General features: G+C 37.7%; 3 protein-coding genes across 4 annotated transcripts; 1 reads left to right on the top strand and 2 right to left on the bottom strand.

Moving 5' to 3' along the window:
• Positions 1 to 1921: 1921 nt before the first annotated feature.
• Positions 1922 to 9373, bottom strand: LOC106654826. Of its 2 annotated transcripts, none has more exons than XM_023462793.1 (7): positions 9185 to 9373; positions 8388 to 8656; positions 7710 to 8186; positions 6498 to 7234; positions 5309 to 5821; positions 3428 to 3835; positions 1922 to 2378 (listed from the first exon to the last, which is right to left on the bottom strand). In XM_023462793.1, the coding sequence occupies exons 1-7, from the start codon at positions 9197 to 9199 to the stop codon at positions 2161 to 2163; spliced, it is 2637 nt and encodes an 878-aa protein (XP_023318561.1). In that variant the 5' UTR covers positions 9200 to 9373; the 3' UTR covers positions 1922 to 2160. The 2 variants fall into 2 exon arrangements, with proteins under 2 accessions (XP_023318561.1, XP_014230368.1); XM_014374882.2 differs by having other exon boundaries at positions 1923 to 2384.
• Positions 9374 to 9636: 263 nt separating this feature from the next.
• On the bottom strand, positions 9637 to 14691 carry LOC106654451 (ras-related protein M-Ras-like). Its single transcript, XM_014374344.2, has 4 exons — positions 14492 to 14691; positions 12343 to 12577; positions 11879 to 12195; positions 9637 to 11799 (listed from the first exon to the last, which is right to left on the bottom strand). The coding sequence occupies exons 2-4, from the start codon at positions 12530 to 12532 to the stop codon at positions 11710 to 11712; spliced, it is 597 nt and encodes a 198-aa protein (XP_014229830.1). The 5' UTR covers positions 12533 to 12577; positions 14492 to 14691; the 3' UTR covers positions 9637 to 11709.
• Positions 14692 to 16120: 1429 nt separating this feature from the next.
• LOC106653357 lies at positions 16121 to 22687 on the top strand. Its single transcript, XM_014372760.2, has 13 exons — positions 16121 to 17195; positions 17277 to 17542; positions 17628 to 17898; positions 17975 to 18222; positions 18300 to 18546; positions 18614 to 18747; positions 19277 to 19367; positions 19505 to 19577; positions 19892 to 20048; positions 20127 to 20403; positions 20488 to 20735; positions 20816 to 21071; positions 21145 to 22687. Exons 1-13 carry the CDS (start codon positions 17058 to 17060, stop codon positions 21796 to 21798), a joined length of 3060 nt encoding a protein of 1019 aa, XP_014228246.1. The 5' UTR covers positions 16121 to 17057; the 3' UTR covers positions 21799 to 22687.
• The last annotated feature ends 17 nt before the right edge of the window (positions 22688 to 22704 follow it).

Raw genomic sequence — 22704 nt, 5'->3', positions numbered from 1 at the left:
GCAAACGTATTTTTTTTCGTCTGGAACAATAATTTCGTGTTCACTTGAATTAATTTTAAAGACGACGTCCTTGGATTTCTTTTCATTTTTATCCATTTTGGTGCCTAAATGAAACGGAAATTTTATGAGTAAATTTATCTTTTGGTATTATGACTTGATTCATCGGAAAAGAAAACATTCAAACTAATTTGTTTTTATTATAAAAGTATAAACATGATCAGTGTGTTGAGAGATTATTTCAAATCAATTAATGGTCATATTGTTTACAATTAAATTACCATTTATCTGTTTATAGTTGTTCTTATAACATTTGAAACAATTTAAAATTTGGTGAGGATTCTTTCGAACAATTTTTCGGGCTTCTAAAACTAAGTAATTAGAAAAATTTCCGACTTTACACACAAAACATTCAGTAAATATATCCTTTTATACGTATAATGAAAATTTTAATATTCATTCCAAAATTATCCGCCCCAACTCATGGCGTATTGACGGGCTCCATAACCCGACACTACTTACACTGGCACAGATAGTTTTGTCAGTGCTATGGAAGAGAAATGCATGATGCTTTCTTTAAGAGTCCATTTAAGCTATTGAGATTAAAAAGAAAAAAAAAGGAAAATTTTAAATTTTATTTTCACTCGTTCGATGGCATATTGTACTGGAGAACCATATAATGCAGAACACACAGCATTTTACATTTTTTTTCATATGTAACCTGCCTTGTGGTCTTTGTTGTTGTTATCATTTCGAAATTGACACACTTCTTGCAACTTTGTCTTTCTTTTTACGCGCTCGCTGCGGCGAGAGGTTCACACGATGAAAAGTCGCGCATAAATTACGACGCTTTAATTATTACGTACATTCATGTGTGTGTGTGTTGTATGTGTGTGAGTGAGTGAGTTAATATACACAGATATGCATTATATGCATGTAAAGGAATATGGAGCTTTGTTGAACTGAAGATACAAGAGATCTCTCGAAGCAACCTTTATCTTAAAATTTGTACATAATCTCTCATACGCTCGAACCCAACTAATATTTATATCGCGATTCAGCTGAAGGGTAGGTAGCGTTGGCTCGTCCGTGGTATATAATATGCTACTAGCGATTGCGCTCATGCACGACAAAACAATGTTAAAAAAAAACGTATATTATTTAGCACAAAGCATGCGCGATGGTGGCGGCGCTGCAACAACAGCAGCAACAACAACGAGAGCATAATACGCCGCGCAGTCTTGTTTGTTCTCTGATAAATGTCAAGATAACATCTCGTTGTGTAATTTTAGCACGAGCGCGCGCGCGAGCCCACGGCGAGCTTTTTAATGCTCATGGGGAAATGGCAGCAAGTGAAAATTGCCCGCCTCATACACTTATCCGAGATTAAATAATGCGACGTGTGCGAGTCGGATCTTTTCTCCTGCCCGCCGTTTACTTCTACAGAGGCGATGTTCGACAGAACGAATCAGGGCCCTTACCACTTAATCATCGCGAAATACTCTCACCGCACACGAACATTTAAAGCATAGTATCGTAGTTTAGTTTTGGCTGTTTACAACAAGGGTATAGCATGAAAAAATGTTCAAAATTTTCGGACTAGTTTTTGGACAATTAAAATTCTTCAATAATATTTTTTGGAAGTAAATAAATTCATACAACTTATATAATTATTACTTTAATGTTCCACTTGTAGATTTACAAATAAAGGTACTCGCCATCTAGAGGTAAACGCTTAAAATAATTTAAAACTGGAAAGAAATTTTTTGAAATAATTAATTTTTCATTTCTACGTGATTTATATTGATCTGTAAAGTATTTAAACGAAAAAATGGCCAAAAACAAGCCAATTAATGGTAGTCTCTTGTAAAACATTTTTTTATCTGTTTTGGTCATTAGACCATTATTTATGTGGAGTATTTTTATCAGGGATATTATTCATTAAAGAAAAAACATCATCTTAATGGAATTATTACGTTTTATAAACAATTTAGAATAGTTGTAACAAAAAAGTCAAGTTTCTTCAACATAAAATACACAGTCATCGATAAAATAAACTTATGTATAAAAATTCTCGAGAATCCATATGTATATTAACTAAAATTAAACTTATATACAAAATAAGCAAAATAAAACGTGAATAGGGAGAGACATGTTGAGCACTCATTGTTGTTCGGTCTGGGTGGATTGATGAGCGCGCGAGGGCAGCGGTAGAAAAGTGTCCCCGATGCTGAGCGACCCCTGCTGAAAGCGTTGAGTCTCCCTGGAGGCGCCGCGAGGCGAGGCCGTCAGCGCCAGTTGGCGCATTCGAGCGATCGGCTCGCGGCCCCGTATTCTGTACCAGCCTCGATGACGCTTCGCAACTGGACTGTGACAGATAGCTGTACCTTCCAAAAAAACAAAGCATCGTTGTAAAGAAATGTCGGGTGATTAATGAACACTGGTGCATGAAAGCACAGACGCGCACAATAATATAATAAATACGAAGTTGCAAAAAAAAAAAAAAAAACAGGAGTGAGAATCAGCCGAGGCGAGCGCGCGAAAATGTGTGTAACTGCATTGTTCGCGCATTATACGGTGATTATCGCGTTTTCGTAGGAGTCGGAAATGCAATATGTGCACCTATCTTGTCTGCAGTCTGCCACGACCGCGCGGGCACGAGAGCAGACAATATATTGTAATAATACATTCAAAACGATTTAGAATTTAGAAATTCATTTGCCATAATTCGAGTGAATAATATCCACGCTTTATGCGTCCGCGCGTTTCACATTATTTTTTTTTTTTTTTTGCATTTTTATAATCGTTGCGTCGTCCCGATATTGCACAAGTCGAACGATAATTTACGGAATAATCACAAATATATGAGTATGAAATTTAAGGTTTTACTTAATCGCGAACAACTATATTGAAACTAATTAAACGAATTTGAGAGCGGTTTTCATAAAATCTTTCACTTATCGCGTTAAATCTTTCGATCGTTAAAAAATGATTCTGCAAACGCTCTCGACGCACGTACAAAGATTATACCGTTTTATAAAAATTACGCGAAAGTACGCGCGACTGCCTTTAAAGAGCTTATACGACGTTAATTTAGAGCTCATTCGGCATTCTTCTTCGAATGAAAGGCTACCACTTTTGCTACATACAACTTAACTGCAACTGACGAAATAAAATTTCAAGCTCCTTTTGAAAAAAGGCAAAAACGTCGCAACATAGTTGTCTTTCGGTTGAGTAAGAAAGTTTGTTATTGTGTACATCATAAACTAGACAGTAACAAACAAGCGTGAAAAGGAAAACGATAGTTCTGTACTCTCATGATTATGAATTATGTGCGTATGATTTTCATGCGACGTTGATCCAAGGATTTTCTCCTGGTCAACAAGAGATGATGTGCAAACGCGTAAAATCATTAGACGAATTCTCTCACCAGGCGAGTCCCGAGCTGGTCTGTTTGCGTAATAACGAGCGTTGGATTGCTGCAGCTGATGCTGTTGCTCCTCGTTATTGTCGGGAGTAGATGCTCTCGGGCGCTTCGAGCCGACCTGAATCGAGGAAGCCGATCGCTGTAGTGGCCGCTGTGGCCACTGCTCCAACGACGACGTCGTGGCGACTATTTCATTGGTCGCGCCATGACCGCGGGGAATCACAGTCGTGATCTCTTCCCGGGCTGAAAACGAAAGGGATGCTCGGCGCGTTACGTGAGCCCCTCGAGGTGTTTGAAGCTGTTGCTGGTGGTGCTCGTTTGGCTGCGTTGCTGCTTGTTTGTGATCCGCCAAGTTGCTACACCAGCCTGGATCGCTGTGGCTCCGGACTAACGTCTGCCCCGATATCGCAGCTGCAATTATCAATCGAGTTTATAAAGTTCTCTCGGGCGGTATACCGGTTCAAGATTTCGCGCGAATAAAGGTATACGATCAAATTTTTGGCCTACACGAAATATTGACGCGGAAACCAAAGATCAACAAAATAATTCGCTCGAAAAACCAGCTTCAAAGTATCGTTATGATTCGTCAACGAAGGCAAAAAGTCATAGCGAACTTGGTATTTTTATTCGCTTACAAAGTATATATCGCACACTTGCATCCATAGAATAGGAAATAAATTAAGAGAAAGTTCGAGAAAACTCGAAATTCCGATGCACGCGAGCCGGCGTCAAACATTGTATAGCATATAGCAGTTCTTTTATTGTGCACACATATGAACACGCAGACACACGTACGAAGGTTTGCATGTATAAAAACAAACTTTAGCGAAGAAAATAAAAAAGTCCCTAGATTAAATCGACTGGCGAATTTTAATGAGAGAAGGCCGTGAACGAGCGAGTTTCAAATTGTACTTGGTTTTAAACTCTGCGCTGTGCATATAACACGGAGATTTCGATGTAACGCCCACACCTTCGAACACGTATAATCTTTTAACCTTTACGCAATGATCGTTGTTGCCGTTCATCGGGTCCGCCAAAAAAAGTGGTTAATCGAATGAAAATCGTGCAAAAAACGAATTATATCCTTTAATCCAGCGTATGAAGAATGGAACTAACCCGGTGACTTTCATTTTTAATTAACACATCATAACTGCGGCGAGTGCAAAATCCTCAAGCAATAGAAATAGAAACAAAAAAAACTAAGAAGAAAGCCGAAGTGGACTCGAGTGTGACATTGGCGCGTAATTAAGAAGAAAATTTGATTAACGGCGCACTATACGAAGCATCCAAATAATATCCTTATTTTCAAAACAAAAATGTCTAAACAAAAGCACGTGTGCAACAATGATCTCATTCTCACGTGAGAGTCTAGACTGCACTTTAGAGCAGCAAGCGCGTCAAGCAGAAAAAGAAATAGTTCGGGTCTCTCTGCTGCTGCTACTGCGTACTTCGGGCAGAAAAATCAAAAGTAAGCGCAGAGCAGCTACTTTTGTTGCTATATGTACGCAGGAGGAAGAGAGCCTCTGCCTCTCTCGAGGTGTCTTGGCGCGCGCGCGGAGGAAAGATCCACAATGAAAAATGCGCAATAGGCGCTGCAAAAACGCATGCATATACACACACGCGCGTAGGTAGTGCACCATTCATTCGATCCATCTGTGCGTAGTCTCTCTCTCTCTCTTTCTTGTACATCTGTAAGGATTTCCCGCGCGCGTACACACATAGCGCGAAAGGAAAGCAGATAGCAGCGTATATGAAACTCTGCTGAGCGAGACGAGGAGCTTGCAACATACGCTCGCTGCTGCTGCTGCTGCATCGTCTCTGGCGTAACTCGTTGCGCAGAGTAAAAGAGAGAGAGACGCATCGCGTGGCCTGTAAAATATTTACCCGGTAACTTGTTGAATGCCGATCGGACAACTCGCGCGACCACCGAAAAAATCCCGTCCGACCTGCTGTTGCTGCTGCCACAGTCACCGTCACCGACGCCGTGAGTGCTCGGATTTTTTTGGCCCGCGCTCGGACTGGCGTTGCTGCTGCTGTCGGTGCTGTTGTAATTGTTATTATTATTATCGTCTACTCCCGGCAGACTGCCGCAGCTCGAGTTCGGCTCTCTCTCTTCGATCTCGAAGTCCAGATCGGAGCCGAATCGACGCGCGCACTGGCTCAGGTTGCCCTCCTGCTTGGGCGTGGAAAAACACTCGACGCGGCCGCTGATGCTGACGAAGTCCTTGATGGCTCGCACGCCTCCGCCGTTCGGGTGCTGCAGCTGAGAGGATTCGTGCTGGTGATGATGGTGGCGGCTGCCGGCGGTGATCAAGCTGTTGCCCATTTTCGGGGCTATGCTCGACGACGACATCTCCTTGTTCGACGAGGCAAAGTGTTCCAGGGACTCGCCTTGTGCTGTCGTTACAATAAAAATATCTGCATTATTGCAAGCTCCGTATTCAAAATAAGGAGGTTATTGCCAAGTTTATTTCTGGGTTATTGCGCGCTCGATTGTCTTCTTCGATGGCATTGCAGCGCGTCCGCGACGACGATCGACGTATTACCGCGAATTTATTACATCGTCGCGGAGGCTGCAGCTGCAATTACATACGCGAAATGTATAATAATATTACGATATATACAACAGGTTGTCGGTGATTTTAAAACCCAAATAGAGCAACTACTTATGGCGCGGTAATTAAATGGACATTTTTTACGCGTGTGCTGCCGCTGCTGCCCCCCTCGATATCTATATAGAAAGTCTCTCTCGTCGCTCGGCGACTGCGTTTCGACTTTTAATTTTCTTGGAACTGCATACGGACGGTGAGCGCAGCATTGCGTCATACGCGTGCCGAATGTTATTATGATAAAGAGCCGCTGCACGCGGCATAAACTCGTATATATTATACTATGTTCGTCGTTACGCGGGCTCAAAAAGTATAAACTTATTTTTTAGAGTGTCAATAATTATTAAGAGCTTGGCCAATGCGGCGTTACGCGTTGAGACTAATTTTTTAAAAGTGTAATAAACTTAACGAGTCGATTTAATATTTAAAAACTAACGAAATGACGCAATGTGTATATCATATACCTTTTTCGCACGATATGGAAACGGTTCCATTATCGGATCTCTGATTAGAGAACGCTCCGTTCTGCTCGAGCTGCTTCAAGCCCGAATCGATGAGGGGCGCGAGATTCATGCTGGAAAAGCTCTTCGAGTCCGTCTGCTCGACCACCAGCATCATGACTACCCTCGAGGACGTCGACGAGGTGCTGGTCGTCGAGGCATTGGCAGATAATTTATCGCTCACGATGGCTACATTTTCACTTTTGAGCTGTTGCTGTTGTTTTTGTTCGCTTTTGCTCGTCGTCTTCGACGTTTGACCAACGCAACGTTGCCGTTTACGTTGACAACACTCGTGGCAATTGCAGTTTCCATCCCTGCTGTCCTGCAGCTTCTGCGCGTTTATGTCCTCCTCGGGATCGAGATTCTCCTTGGCCTCGAAGAATATGTCGCTGTCGGCGCTGTTGGCCGTCATATCGCTGTCGACGCTCGTCGTAGTACCAGCTGTGTTGTCGGACGATAGCGACGACTCGTGATAGGCCGGTATGCACAACTGATCGCTGAACCTCACTCGCTTCTCGATCGAGTCCTCGCGCAGGCCGCAGGTCGAGTCGTCCCGCACGTGAAGCAGACGATCCAGCAGGTCCGGCTTCAAGATGCTGCGCTCCTTCTTCAGGTGAGGATCGAAGGCGGGATTCGGTTTGGCGCTGGACTTGAGCGACGGTGTATTCCAGGCGGCTGAGTCGGCCTCGAACTGATTCTCACTGTAAATCATGAATTATGCTCACATGAGACGTGACTTGCTTGTACATTGTAGTTATTGTTGTTTTATTTTTCGTATTAGCCATATAATTATGAGCATGTAAATCTTTTTGTCTTGTCGTGTGATCGATGCTCGACAGTAGATACACGGGGACACAGACGAGACAGAGAGAAAGAGAGAATGTAAGGTTGAAAAAAGATTTCTCAAAGTGATTTTTAGAATGCCGTGACACCTGTGCCAGCCATTGTACAGCTTTTTATTATTTACGTCATAATCTGGGAATCACGTTGATCGTATCCGATCGTCATTGTTATTGCCCGTCGCACGAGTTCAGTGGGTTTTTTTTTTAAGATTTAAGATGGCTATGAGTTCATAGAGATTCATTGCCGATCGCGCGATGAATAGCTCAGCAGCTGCGATTTTTTACGTAGGCCGATATCATGGCCACGAACGACGACCATATTTCTTGGCCTTACCCAGAATCGAATCTCTCGAGCAAGATTCTCTCGGCGCTGCTGCCGACGCCGGTGTAGTATCTCGACCGCTCGGAAGACGAGGTCGAAGACGACGAAATCGACGAGACGGAGGCCGCGAAGCTGCGCTTGCAGCCTACCGACGACGGTGTCTTGAGAAAGAAGTGCGGCAGCAGATGGCTGGCCGCCTGTCCGTTGAGATGATGCTTGGCCGCGATCGAGACCGCTGCGCCGTGCATAGGCGTCGACGTGTGACAGACCAGATCGGCGGGCGGCGACTCGCTGAAGTTCTCCACCGCCTTGAGCCGGGCCTTGTGCGAGCTGCCCTGGACGGCGCTGGCCAGCAGCGACTTTTCACTGCTCAAGACGTCCGAGGATGGCTGTTGTTGTTGCGGCGTGACCGGCAGCGCTGTTTTCACCGGACGATGATGGTGCTTTTCGTCCGCCTCTTGCTTGATCGAGCGATCCTCCTTCGTGAATCTGCGAACACCATCATCGATGACTCGTCGATGCGATAAAGGTTCATTGAACCGAGGAGAAAGGAATGCGTCTGCATGCACGAAGTAGTTAACCTTGCGCGCGAAATACAGCGAGTTTTGTCATCTACGTGACTGGGCAACAGCGGGAATCGACGTACAGACCGATCGCGTTACACCGACCTCGTTTGCTCCTCGTACGTACCTGCAAGGCTTGGCGGCCAATATTTCCAGATTGGTGGAGTACCTCACGCCGCAGAGCTTGCAGTGCAGCGGCAGATGATTGAACACTATGTGGCAGAGCACCTCCGAGTTTTCGGGCTTGAGCTCCTCCTCGTCCTCCTTGGGCGGCTTGAAGAGGACGGGCTGCGCGAAGCAGAGATTGCACTTGGCCACGGGGTGCTTGTTCCTCTCGTGCGTACCTCGGCAGTCCTCGCAGCAGAATACCTTGCGGCAGAAGCGACACTCGTTCTGCTGTACTTGATACAATACATGCAGGATAGCGATATAATTATTGTCTCTGGCTTTATATTTTCTTATGACGCTGAGTCAATCTATAAGAGCATATACGTGAAATGTGTAACGAGCTGTTATAGCGGCTACATTCACTCGTATACACTAATATAGCTGGCTCAATTAACTAACTCTTATACGATTATAAATAATGAATAAGTAGACACTGTATATTGTGCGAGCAGAAAACGAATTCGTGTGCAATATAAGAAAACTTTCTACGAAATTAGTCGATTTGAATAGAAAGGTAAACATTTGCGCGAATAGTTTTAATGCCAGCCCGCGATATTCATTGATAAAGTTTTCAATTCATTTCTATTGATATTGCCACAGTAGGATTGTATATTATATTATATGAAAGTATAAAACTATCGTCGTAGCCCGCGGTATACAGGAACGCGCAGACGAATCGCCTCGAGGATTGGAGCGATTCCCTCTCGTTCGTGTGTACGTATGAACGAAATTATCGTCACTTTTCTCGTTTCGTACCTTTAATGCACCCATATTTACAAACGGAGAGCAGCAGCAGTTTTAGAAACTACCACTGTATCGCACGAGTATGTAAAAATAGAAACATTCCTTTTTTTGCGCGCACGTGTGTTCACTTCACCGGGTACTCTAACTGAATATAAAATTTTTCTATATTTATATATAAATGTGTCTCTATGTATCGATAAAAGGGCTCACCTGTCGAACTGCTCTATGTGTGCGGCATGGAACACGAGCGCCGGTCTCTAGCCGCACACGGGCGTGGGGAAATTTAGTAAACAAGCCGGCGGGCCCGGCCGATCGACTTAATTGTTGTGACACGCGAATTGTCGCGGCATGCGCGCGAGCCGCGACCAATTACCAACCGAAATTCACGGCGTCTCTATCTCTCGATTATTATATAGAAGGTGGGATTTGAAATCATTCGAAGGGAATGATTCGAAGGCAAGTAATTTCGCAATACATTTAATTTTATTCAACGTTTACTCATTATACAGCTTTTTCTTTGTGTATTGGTTAAAATTTTTTTTATAGATATCGCATATGTTGTATATAATAATTACGTATACGAAGTGACCCGCACAGACAAATATTTCTACAAAAAAAGTATTATTTTTTTTCACGAGAATGACAATTTTTCACACCGCTATATATTTATATAACATTATCGATTTTGTTCTACATATAAAACATGAAATGCGAACTTTTTCAATTCATAATTTAATTTTCATCTTTCAACTATAGTCTCTATAGATAGACCACTGATAAATCGTGTTTTCACTATCAGACTATTTTTTTGCCATAAACAATTTTTATTAAAACACACATATTGATGGACCATTTTTTTATCTGAAAAATACCTTGAAAATTGCATCAAAATTATTTTACTTCTGCTTAACAGTAATAGTTTTTTTTACGTTATCACTAACCAGTTTCTATTGATACAGAAAAATGCATAGCGAGAAAAAGAATAAAGCTGCCTTCAAAAACATACGATGATGGTTGGCATTTAAGTTATATATGGACGGCAACTCTCACACTATAAATGTTCGCTTGTATACGTTGAGCTTTTTACGCAGCATAATATCTTACACATAAACAACATCGCATAGTCATGCATTTCAATGTGTGTGTTTCGTGCTTCGTCACTGAGGACGTGTAGCAAAATTGTTTCAATTTTTATCATGTATAGCTATTTCACCAGAACCTTTAAAGGTAATATAACATCTTGTACGTATATCGTTTTACACTTTGGAACGATCACAGACCTCGGTATAAAAAATTATTTGTTTTTTTGCGATTAAATAATATCATCTCGTTTTAGTTTTCGTTTCCTTTCGTTTCTAAATCGATACAAACTGCTGCATTAGTACAAAAATGTCGCCGCACGTTCGCGAGTACACAAAAATTGTCGAAATCGATTCCGATGTATTGACATGTACGAATACTTTATTATAAAATAATTTCAAAATGAATTTCGATGTCATCCAAGCTCCATCGTGTAGGCCTTAACTTCTAACACACTCATCGATTATACGAGAAAATAACAGTTCAACTAAGCAGACATAGTAGATATCGCGTGTGACAACTCGTAACACTTATATAAATCATACAAAATTGTATACGTAAATAATAGAGGAGCTTAAACATCTGAGTATTTCATTATTTTGTTGCACATTTCATAAAAAATAATATTTATTGACTCATATCTAATTCGAGTTACTCTCCAGTATAAAAAGATTTATATAACTTACAATATAAACATATCAGGCAGTCAATACCAATAAAATTCATTTCAATTAATTTCAAATAATTCAAAATCACTCTCACACATGCAACCAACAGTGACGGATTGGGTCGACTCATACGATCAAAGTATATTTTCTATCACACACTGACAGTTAAAAAATCTCAATAAAATTTAATTGTACACTTTTTTGATTATCGATTGAGTCTTCTGCGAAACATCGATAATCCATGAATAGAGTAGACGATTATAAAATCTTAAAAAATCGTTTTACGTATGATCAAGCTTTGAAAGCAATAGTTTTTGAGTTTATATTTAATAAACATTCATCCACAATTTTTTGGGGAATTTACTTCTTCGATGATAATCAGATAACGAATGATCTGTGAAATTTCATTCACAGACTATGTAACTAAATGTATATTTAACTGGAATAAATAAATCTATTTTGTGCATGCATAACATTAAAACAAATTAATATCATCTATAGCAAGTCATTTTTACATTGATAGTAAAAATAAATTTGTAGTCATTAATTTAATAGTAAGAACATTGCGTACTAAATAATGTACGCAACAATTGGCTTCGTCAAAAAAGAAACGTATTAAAATGCATAAGTCATATCACAAAGACTAGAATAGAGAATGAACTTTCTTTGAAAAAATGATAAAAACTATAATACACTTTTGTGAGGGTGACATAACTTATCGTAAACGATTTGATCGTTGTATTTTTGACGTTCGTTTGTTTTGATAAAATTAGAGCATCTTCGCACCATTTATAAAATGGTACATTTTCCTGAGCGTCGTCGCTTTCTTCGGTTTTTGTCTGACTCTGCTGGTTGTTGATTTTTGATGATCCGTACAACCTGTCATCGAAAAAAATTCAGTTACATCATTACATTCAAATTAATTATAGTATTAATGTAAATTCTCAATGTGGCACACCTCATGGAACGCAGCATCTACATTTAAAGGTGGATCTTTCGCTGAAGTCTCGATGTAAGGAATTCCCAATTTGTGCGCCAACTCCCTTCCTTGCTCTTCGGTAACTTTTCTCAGATGTACCAAATCAACTTTATTGGCAACGAGAAGCATCGGGTAAACATCTCTGTCTTTTACGCGTAAAATTTGTGTGAAAAAATTGACGATATTTTCGTACGACTGTTTGTCCGTGACTGAATAAACTAATAAGAATCCATCGCCCTTGCGCATGTATTGTTCTCTCATGGCACTGAACTCTTCTTGGCCAGCTGTATCCAGAACTATAGAAAGACAATTCATTAACATTTCAATTGAAAAAAATTAATAAAGAATTCACATATGAAGGTTTAGCAAAATATACTGTCAAAAACAATGTCTTGAACTACAAAGAAGATTTTTTAATAGTAAACAATACATGTATTTCTTACCATCCAAAATGCACCATTGTTTATCGACCTCGGTGTGCTGAATGTAGCTGTCCTCGATAGTGGGATCGTAATCCGTGACGAATAGTTTTTGAAAAAACTGTATGGTGAGAGCACTTTTGCCGACACCACCATCACCTACGACGACCAATTTGTACGTCACCAGATTAACGTTGTTGGGTGGTCGCGTCATGGTTGTTCCTTTTTCGATCCGTAATTCTTTGACCGATTGCGTTGACTGAAATGAAAAAATTGATACATTTTGGATCAAAGATGCTGTGTATTTTATTGAAACAGTGTTGCAATTGTCCACAAATAGCCGCACAAGTCGAAAAGAATACTTTGTACCTCGAGTCAAAGAAAATCGATGCTTCAATTAATTTTCAATTTATCAACTATGCATAAACCAAGTCGAACGTGGATAATATAAATTTTGTAAACAGGCGTGATATACAGCGACAATGCGATGGGAGAAGTGAAAACGCAGAGACCGATTGACGTTAATAGGATGTAAACTCATAGCGTGCGATTGAATCGAATTATAAACGTTCAATACCCATAACGAGGAGCGCAGATAATCCAATTTTCTGCTTCATTGGGACAATTGGAAAGAATGACGCAAATTGTACTACGACGCATCCATCATCGGATCGTTAGCGAGAATAATATTGTAAAGTAAAAAAAAAAAGAGTAACTGCCGAGAGCTCTAATCGTGTGTCGAGCGCGAAATTATCTTCCACGCGCTTAAAAAGTTATATGCATGTCCCCGGCATGTGATACTCTGTGCCGCTATATATACGGCTGCGAGCTTGCAACAGGAGAGCTTTGCGTATGTATGTATGTATCGGCATGTACATGCGATGCGCCACCCGAGTCGTCGCGATGCAGCAGTCGCCATGCGAATGCCATTGACGTCAGTAATCAATTATCCATGCCCTTCGACGATCTATATTTACATTAGAATGCAGCTACTAAATATTTCCAATCGAAGACTCGTGTACTTATATACCGCCTTCGTTACTTTTCCGCTAGATAGATGAAATACATGTATCGATCGTTTCCTGCCGCTATACTGCTCTCATTATTAGCTTTATTTTCTGCTTCTCGGAATTAAATATTAAAATAGTCTCGCGCAAGTACTAGAGAATGTACGTGAGCAAGTGGATCAAAGCTTGTATCGCAAGACGATGTAATCGATTACCAATGATTCATCAGCCCACGCATATCAATACTGTAATTGAATCTGTCATTTCCTTGTTGTAAGTGCATTATTAGATCATACTATGGAAGATATTCTCGAATCAAATTAAGAAACAATGATTTCTTATCAAATACATTTTATAATGAACAATTTTTCCAAAAAAAAATCAGTTTCATTCAAGGACATGGGGGTAGCTTACACTTTTGATCATCAATGGCGTCGACTAACCATTTATGTTTCGAAAAAACAAAATTCCTGGTTCAAACCATTTGCAAAATACCCCGTGTTCTAAGATAAAATAGAAGATTTTAAGATTATAATACAAATCAAACCGAAGATATAACAATTTTTTATTGAAAAAATTAAAGTATTTCCAGAGCCTTTCAATGGTTCGCAAGCTTCATTTAATATGATCGACGGTATTTATTCAAGTTTAATTCCGCTCGAGCCGACCTTGGAATTTGCAGTAAAAGCTATACATTCTAATATCATGGTTCAGCCTCCGACCTTCGCACGCACTGTTTTATCATCGAAAGCAAATCGAACATCACGGCACATACCCTGAGCGAGAGATCCGAGGATTCCAAAAGTTTCAATATACGTACCTCGGACGTAGTCAGACGCTATATTTAGACATAAAATAATACATAAGACACGGTTCGCTCGTGTGAAAATGCGTGAAATGGCTCGATTTGTGCCGCGCGAGTAAGTAATTTTTTTTATCACAGGAATGCACGCAGCTTATTTTGGTCATCGAGATATGCCGAGAGACAGACAGAGAGCAACACCCACGCATTGCAGGAAAATATACACACAATCGTGTGCACAAATATAAACGCGGAGGCACGTATATATGTTGCATTGCTCTCGAAGCGAGGTGTGTGCGTTTATAATGAGCTCCGAGGAGTGGAGTAAAAAAAAAATAATGCAACATCGACGTCGACGACTTACCTCGAGCGCTCGTGATCGAGTGTGTCGCACAAACAACAGAAGAAGAACGAGAATAAAAAAAACGTCACAGCGAGATGCGTCCGAGAATTGCCAAAAAATGTGCGTGATAGGTATAGGTACACAGACACGAGCGCTTATACTATTTTCACCCGTCCGCGAGACGCTCAATAACGCGACTATCCGCGAATTGTCTAAAGCCTCCAGCCTGTACCTATATATATCGTCGTGTGTTGTATGTACGCTGCTGCACAGGCGTAGCACATGTGTATCGTTATAACTATATTCAACGAAACGCCCTTGACGGCTGGGAGAGATACAGCGCGGCGGTGCGGCGGCTGCAGACAACCATTCGCCAATGTGCTCTCTCTCTCTTTCTCCGAGTTATATACATATATACAGGCTACAGATTAATTTAACTGAAAAAATTCCAACCTGTTAGATAAACACGTGAATATTTTTTATTCATTAATCAATTAAAATTTTTTAATAATAAAGTATCGAAAATATAGCTATAAAAGCATTTGTAACGTCTGTATAAATTCATAATTTTTTTTTAATTGAAAAAGCTGTTAAAGTCACGCGTTACTTTATCAACTGATGGTTAAGCGTGCCCGATCGATGAATAATTGTATAAAACATTTTCAAATTGTAGTCCTTTACACTATTTTTATTTAATTTTTTATCATTTATCTTTCATCAACTGTGGTTAATAGTTATTGAAACTAATACTCACAAATTTATGAAACAAACAAATTTCATCATTTGGAAAAACATAACATTAGTCTTCGTGTTAAATAATAAGTTATGCATAAAATTAGTTGCCAAAAATAAGAAGACAATGACAAACTGAGTCAGGTATATTCGTTTCCCTAAAGTCGAGTAAGTTGAGATTTCTTTTAAAATGATTTTCCTTCAGTTTACGTGAACAGTATAAATGTTCGATCTTAACTTCTCCAAAATATGATATGTCAATCAACTATAACGAAATATGGTTTATTAGGGGAAATCGAGGTTTTTTATCGCTCATAGTTATAAGGAACAGTCACCCTAATATAATTGATATTTTTCGAAAGGGAATTTCATGAGCTCCAAAAATGATATGATAAATATAAATACGTAGGCGTTAACGACCACTCCAGACGATCATTACAGAGCGTTCAACCATAGAATGACTTTGCAGTGCTTAACCATCCTTGAATATTCCATTTGCTTGGAATTAATCGAGTCTTGGGCGCAGAGATTTAATAAACAGTACGATTACTTTCAAAATTTTTAAATACCCGTTTAAATGTCATCGAGCAGCGCATCATGAAAATTTTTCTTGTAACCGATTTGCATCAGTCGCGAGAAATAATTAAAACCGTCTCAAAGTCATCTCGAAGTGCAAACGAACGTTTTTCATCTCATTTGCGTGCAAGACAATTCCGGGTGAAGCGAGGCCGCGTAAGGTTCATTTACCTCCGCATAGGCCAATGTGCCATGCCTTTAAACCTGAACGAACGTGTCCGAACGTGTCGAGCGGCATCGTATCCCATTGGTTGCTCGCCACGGCTTGGCGGTGGTTGGTCGCGAGTTATTGCAATATATATATAGCGCTCACAGACACGCGTGCTCCATAGATTTCATATGGGTGCACGCATTTCGCGTCTCGCCACTGATCTGCTGCAGTATCAGACTCTCTCTCTCTCTCTCTCTCTCGCTTTATATTATATGCTTTTCCTATAACAACACGGGGATGAATCATCGCGGGTAAGCAACGTTGCCATATTTTCCCTGTAAACCGTCTGTCCACCACCACAATACAGTCTGTTTGTGTATATCGTGCGTCCGCAAGTGCAGCATCTAGACGTCAAAACATATAAATACGGATCGTACGAAATGTGACGTCAAAAATTGCTCTTCACGCGCTTTCTACTAAACACACAACACAATGACACGCAGTAAAATGGATGCGCGCATCGCGCACGAAGACGTTTATTATTTTTTTCACCAGTGTAAAAATTAGAAAGAAAAACAACAAACAAGTGCGTGCATAATTCTTGGTATATTTCTTCGTCTCTGTGCAGTCTGCGTTTCGCAACCGAATAGAAGTGTTGTGCCGTGCTCCGAACGCGTGAGCAAGTTTGCTTGGGGGATAGTATATAGTAGAAAAGAGAGAGGGACGCCAAGGCGCCAATAGCGGAGTGAATCAGTCGAACAACGACACTGTGCAGCTAAACAACAAAGAAATCAGCAGCAGCAGCAGCAGCCAGCAGTAGGCGCTTTGAGCGCGCCTCCTCGCACACGCACTCATCGCGCAGCTCATCAAAAACTACCTGTATAATATTTCGTTATCATCGTTCTGTCGCTGCTCCGAATCATCACATTAAAGAGCCTTTCTTGACTTTGTGTGCCGCACGCGCCACCGCCGTCACTGCCGACCCTGCATTTATTTTCTTTGTGATATTATTTATAACAAAAAAACGCATCAGTCAGATACGTTAATCCTTTGTGTTCATTGTGTGCACGTCTCGCGCTGCTCATATTTTCCCTCAAGATTCTCTCTGGCTTACGTGTAGCATGAGAGATGGAGCAGAAGGATCGCCAGAAGATCGATCACCTGTGCAGTCAGCTGTTGCAGGACCTTGACATTTGCAAACTCTGGCCGAAACTTTTGGAAAACAAAGTTTACAACAGAGATGATGTCAATATTCCACATTGGCTGGTAATTTTTTTTATCGGTCTTTAAAATTATCCGATTGCCTATTCTTGCCGAATTTTAATTTTTCGTTCATGTGATTTTCAGAAAAGTTTATCTGATGCAGCAACAATTTTAGATATATGCTCCACCATTAAAACTAGAGGTCCTCATGCATACAGCAATCTTATTACAAGCTTAAAAGAGTCTGGCCATCAGAATGTAGCTGAGAAGTTGGAAAATTATTCACTCTCTCCCAATAACATCAACTACAGTAATAACAATCTTAAAGAAAATCTTAAAGAAAATAAGTTGGAAATACCAGCTTTAAAAATTGTACCAACTCAAAATTCAAACTTTATAGAACATTCCAAGTAAGTTTAAAAATGAATATTAATTTTTTATTGCTTTACTGGTATTATTATACTAATATCTATTATTTTTTTCATTACTTACTAGGGATGACTTTCATTTCAAACTAGATGAATCATTGGAACCATTAATTATCAAAGTAAAAAAGGCAGAAATTTTTAGAGATGGACCAGAATATGATCATATTGAAAAATATCCCATGAGAAGTGATCCTAGAGGATATGTATTAATTATTACAAACATTGAATATGATGTTTTGGATCACAGACCCGGGGCCAAGTATGATAAAGATAATATAAAAGAACTTTTTGAGCAGATGGGTTTTAAAGTTATAACACATACAGACTTGACTGGACGGGTAAATATAAGAAATTTTCATGTTATTATTAAGCTATTATATAACTTATAATTAATTAAATTTGTTTATAACACAGGCAATTAAAGCAAAAGTAAAAGAATTTGCTCATATGAAAGAATTGAGAAAAGTGGATTCAGCTTTCATAGTGATTTCTTCACATGGATTTGGGGAAAGAGGCAAGCAACAAACAGAAATCAGAGGAATAGATTTTAAACTTACAGATTACGATCCAGTATTTTGTACAGATATAATTGATTATTTTACCACAGAAAATTGTCCCTACTTGAGTGGTAAACCGAAAACATTCATATTTCAAACATGCAGGTAAATTATTGCTTGTAAATTTTAGCTCTATTTAGTTATTAATAAAAATATAATTTAATAAATTTTCATTTGTTTAGAGGTAATCTTCATCAAAAATCAGTTCCTCGAAACGCCACAGACTCTGGGATAACTGTTTTTGAAGATACAGATACTCCATATGAATTTTCATCCCGCAATTATGAAGATACTCTTATTGCTTATGCAACCTTACCAGGACATGTTGCTTATCGAGATAAATACAATGGAAGTTGGTTCCTTCAAATTTTATGTGAAGTATTCATGAATTATGCCCATGAATTACATCTTCATGATTTATTTCTCAAGGTAACTATTTATTTAGAGGATTAAAACATTTTACTTTTTCAATGCTAAACTTTTCATATAATTTTAGACTGACAGTAAATTGAAAGACTTCAGAGCCAACCACAACAAGTGCCAAACACTGTGGATTGTAAACCAAGGTTTTCACAAGCACTGCTACCTGAACCCTGGACTTTTTAAGAAGAAAAACGAATCAACCAAATAGCATGCATTTATTAATATAAAGCAATTTATTTAGTACAATTATTAAATGTTTTAATTTTTAGTTCGAATTTTAAATTCAATTAAATAATAGCTGATTTTTATTTATATTTGTTTATTATCAGTATATTTTTAAAAATTTTGTTGTATTAACAAAACTATAAATTGGTTTTGATAAATTGTTTATGTCCAAAAGATGAATATTTATATGTTAATAATGATTGTGATAAACAACGAAACGACTTTTATATCCTCTCAATTGGTAATTTCTATCAATTTTTAAAATATTTTTAAATAAAATTTTTTAAAACAAATTTATCGTGCATTCATTAATATTTAATATTTTAATTTCATACCAAATCGAAAAATCCAGAATAATTTGATGACTCATATCACCCCCACCATTATCATACATGCGTGCATTTGTCGAATGAATAGCGCTGTTGCTGCGCCGCCAGTAGAGCGCTCCGATCAGGATCAAGGACCGTAAAGAAAAAAAGAGACAGAAGATATGGAATTTGAAACTTGAAAGTTCGACTGCAACGCGACTGACTTACTCACAGACTCTCAGTTTCTGCTGGCCAGATATCTGGCTAATCTGGCAACAGAGCATGAGATGGCCAGTAGACTGCATAATAATCACCTAGTACAATACATTTCCACTTTTAACTCTTTTCGATCCTCGATATGATAAAGAAAAAATTAATTTTCAGTTATCGAGTTTGCCATGAATGTTTGTGGTTTGCGGTGATAGTGACAGACCTCTGTGATACATAAACGTATTTACACAGGCCATCAACAGACACCAGTTGCTTTGGTTTTAGTTATACGTCGTAAGTAAGCTTTTACTGATCATTGTGCTTATACATAATTTATTCTTTGTTGCACCGCGATATGCTTCAAATTGACAGCACAATCTATTGATCCATATTTACTTAATTAGAACGTAAATTTTGAATTTATTACGAGTACTTTCAATTATAATCGAATATTTTTATACGTTGCATTCGATTTTGATGTACTCATTTAATTTTTGTTTTTATTCTAACAAAACTTTTGTGAAAAAATAAAAATATTTTGACATATTCACCAATTATTATTGCTTAGTTGTACCTAAAACCAACATATATTTAATGATTTATCAAAGTATGTTTGATTTTAGGAAAATATTTCAAAATGGAGCAAATCAATTTAGTTGAATCTCTGCAGAGTTTGGAAATTAATGTTATTGAACGACCAGAAACACCATCAACAGAAAATTCTGATTGCAACTCTCTTAATAGCTCAGAAGAGGGTTCATCAAGGTTTTCTTTTGCAATTTTCTTAATTCACTTTTCAGTTTTTTATACATTAATATACTTTTTAAATTTCATATGTTATAGAGAAGATAACTTTCATGAAAAAATACAAACGGTCAAAGATCCTCTCATTATAAATGTGAAAAAAGCTACAAAATTCAGAGACAGACCAGAAATAAATCATCTTGGAGTTTATCCAATGAGAAGTAATCCGAGAGGGCTTGTACTTATTATAGCTAATAATTGTTATACAGAAGAAAAAGACAGCAGACCAAGTGCAGAACATGATGAAACTAATCTAAGAAAGCTTTTCACAGATATGGGGTTTAAAGTAATTACCCATTTTGACTTGACAGGAGAGGTAATAAACAAATTTTTATTTAGCAATAAATATTTCAATATAAAATAATTGCCAATAGGAAATTTGACTCATGTATTTTCTTAGGATATTTTGAATAAAGTACAAGAATTTTCTAAACTGCCTGAACTTAGACGAGTCGACTCTGCATTTGTCATAATTTCTTCTCATGGAAGTGGTCAAATAGGCCATCAAGAGACTGAAATTTTAGGAATTGATTACAGTTCAAATGATTACAAAAGAGTTGTATGCACAAATATTATGAATTATTTTACTTCTGAAAATTGTGTGAACTTGACAGGAAAACCTAAAATTTTCATCTTCCAAACTTGCAGGTAAAACTTGATTTTTAATAAAGTTGAATACATTTATGAGCTTATATTAGAAATTTATTGAATGATTTTTTTTATTATAGAGGTAAAAACGTACAGGTTGCAATTCCTAGATGCAAAACAGATGCAGCTACTACTCCAAAACGTCAAACTGCAAATAGATATGTACATTCTTCAGAATCATTAAGAAACTATGAGGATATGTTGATAGTTTACTCAACAATACCTGGATATGTATCATACAGAGATGAATATAATGGAAGCTGGTTCATCCAAATATTGTGTGAAGTTTTCATGAATTATGCCTATAAAATTCATGTACAAGAATTATTCAATATGGTAAGTATATAATTTCAATAATTAAAAAAATAAAATTGAGGCAATTTATTAATTTTTGACATTTAATTATTAGATCGATTTGCGTCTGAAGACTGTACGTACTTTTAAAGATAATTGCCAAACTCCATCTGTTACATCTCAAGGATTCAATAAATATTGTTTTTTGAATCCTGGATTATTTGACGATAAGAAACATTTTAATGGAGATACAAGCAAAATGGATATCACATTCAAATGCTGTCCTCATAGGAAAGCAAATATACATGTTTGTTTTGAATGTGAATCTGTGTACCATAAGAAATGTGCTCAAAGAATTGGAAGCATTACAACTACTGGTAAAGTCAAAGCTCTTTGTTGCTCAGCAAATCTCCAAGCCCATAGCAATGAAGTAGATAATAGATCTTTCAATGAAACTGTTGATGAGCTTAAAAAAGTATTAGCTGAATTGAAAACAGAAAAGGAGATTTTAAAGCAACAAATGCCTAATATCAGAAATAGAGATGATAATTTAATTTATACTGAAGCCAATTCTAAACCAGAAATTTTGAAAGAAAATGAGCATCTGAAACAAAAAGTCCAACAACTGACAGAGAGAAATAATGAATTGTTAACAGAAAAACTTGATAAGAAAAAAAAGAAATGTCATTGGGTCAAAAGAAAATTTGGTAGAGTATTAAAAAGAAAACGGATAAGAACTTCAAATGTAGTTGAACCACAAGATATTTGAGAATCACGATGTTGCAATATAAAATTGATTTATATTTATATAAATTTATTATATTAATCATAATCTATAAGATTATGATATTCATATAAATTTATATTGGTCATATTCTATAAGATTATGATGTTCAAAAGTCTTCCAAGTGCCTCAGACAAATGAAATTTTTCATCATTTATTGTTATCATCATTTGACTGAAGAATAAGATTTTATGTAATCCGCTTTTAATAAGTCAATTGTAATACAGTGAATTATCTGTGATAATGAAGCATTTGACATTCATAAAAATAGTGGTACTGCCAAATATGGCAAATATGTCCATGGAAGTAAGTACTTTAAATAATTAATTTTTTGAAAGTACTAGCAATAATTTACATCAAATGTCTCTCTATACAAGATAATTAAAATTAGTGGACGCTTCTATAAATATAATTATTCATTAAGTTTTATTAGATCCAACTGCAATTGTAAAGCGCAGAATGCCAATTTTTACATTTAATTTTAATTTGAAAATTTGTTGATCTCAAAGAGCACAATATCAGTTATATGAAATATTTTGTTTTATACTCAACCTTTGCATTTATCAGCATTTAAATTTTATACAAGAGTCTATTTACATAGTGTAATAAGATACCTATGTACAATATAGAGTAGTTAATTTTTTAAGGAAATATATAATAGCGAATGTAGCTGTAGTAGTGATGCAATCTTTACCTATTTTACAACAAATGGCGATTGCCTTTGTTTTAGATTAAATATTTTGTTATAAAACATAAACATAATCAAATATAAACTTGTACAACTAAAAATGAAATTAAAAATTCATTTTATTAATCCAAAAAGTTCGTTTTATTAGATAAGGAATGGAAAAAAATAAATTGGTCATTTCTAAAACAGTACTTTTAATTTCT

The sequence above is a fragment of the Trichogramma pretiosum genome, unplaced genomic scaffold (assembly GCF_000599845.2).
Source record: "Trichogramma pretiosum strain Unisexual culture from Peru unplaced genomic scaffold, Tpre_2.0 scaffold1, whole genome shotgun sequence".
NCBI classification, from domain to species: domain Eukaryota; kingdom Metazoa; phylum Arthropoda; class Insecta; order Hymenoptera; family Trichogrammatidae; genus Trichogramma; species Trichogramma pretiosum.
Note: the sequence above shows the minus strand (reverse complement) of the source record. Positions and strands in the feature narration are given on the sequence as shown.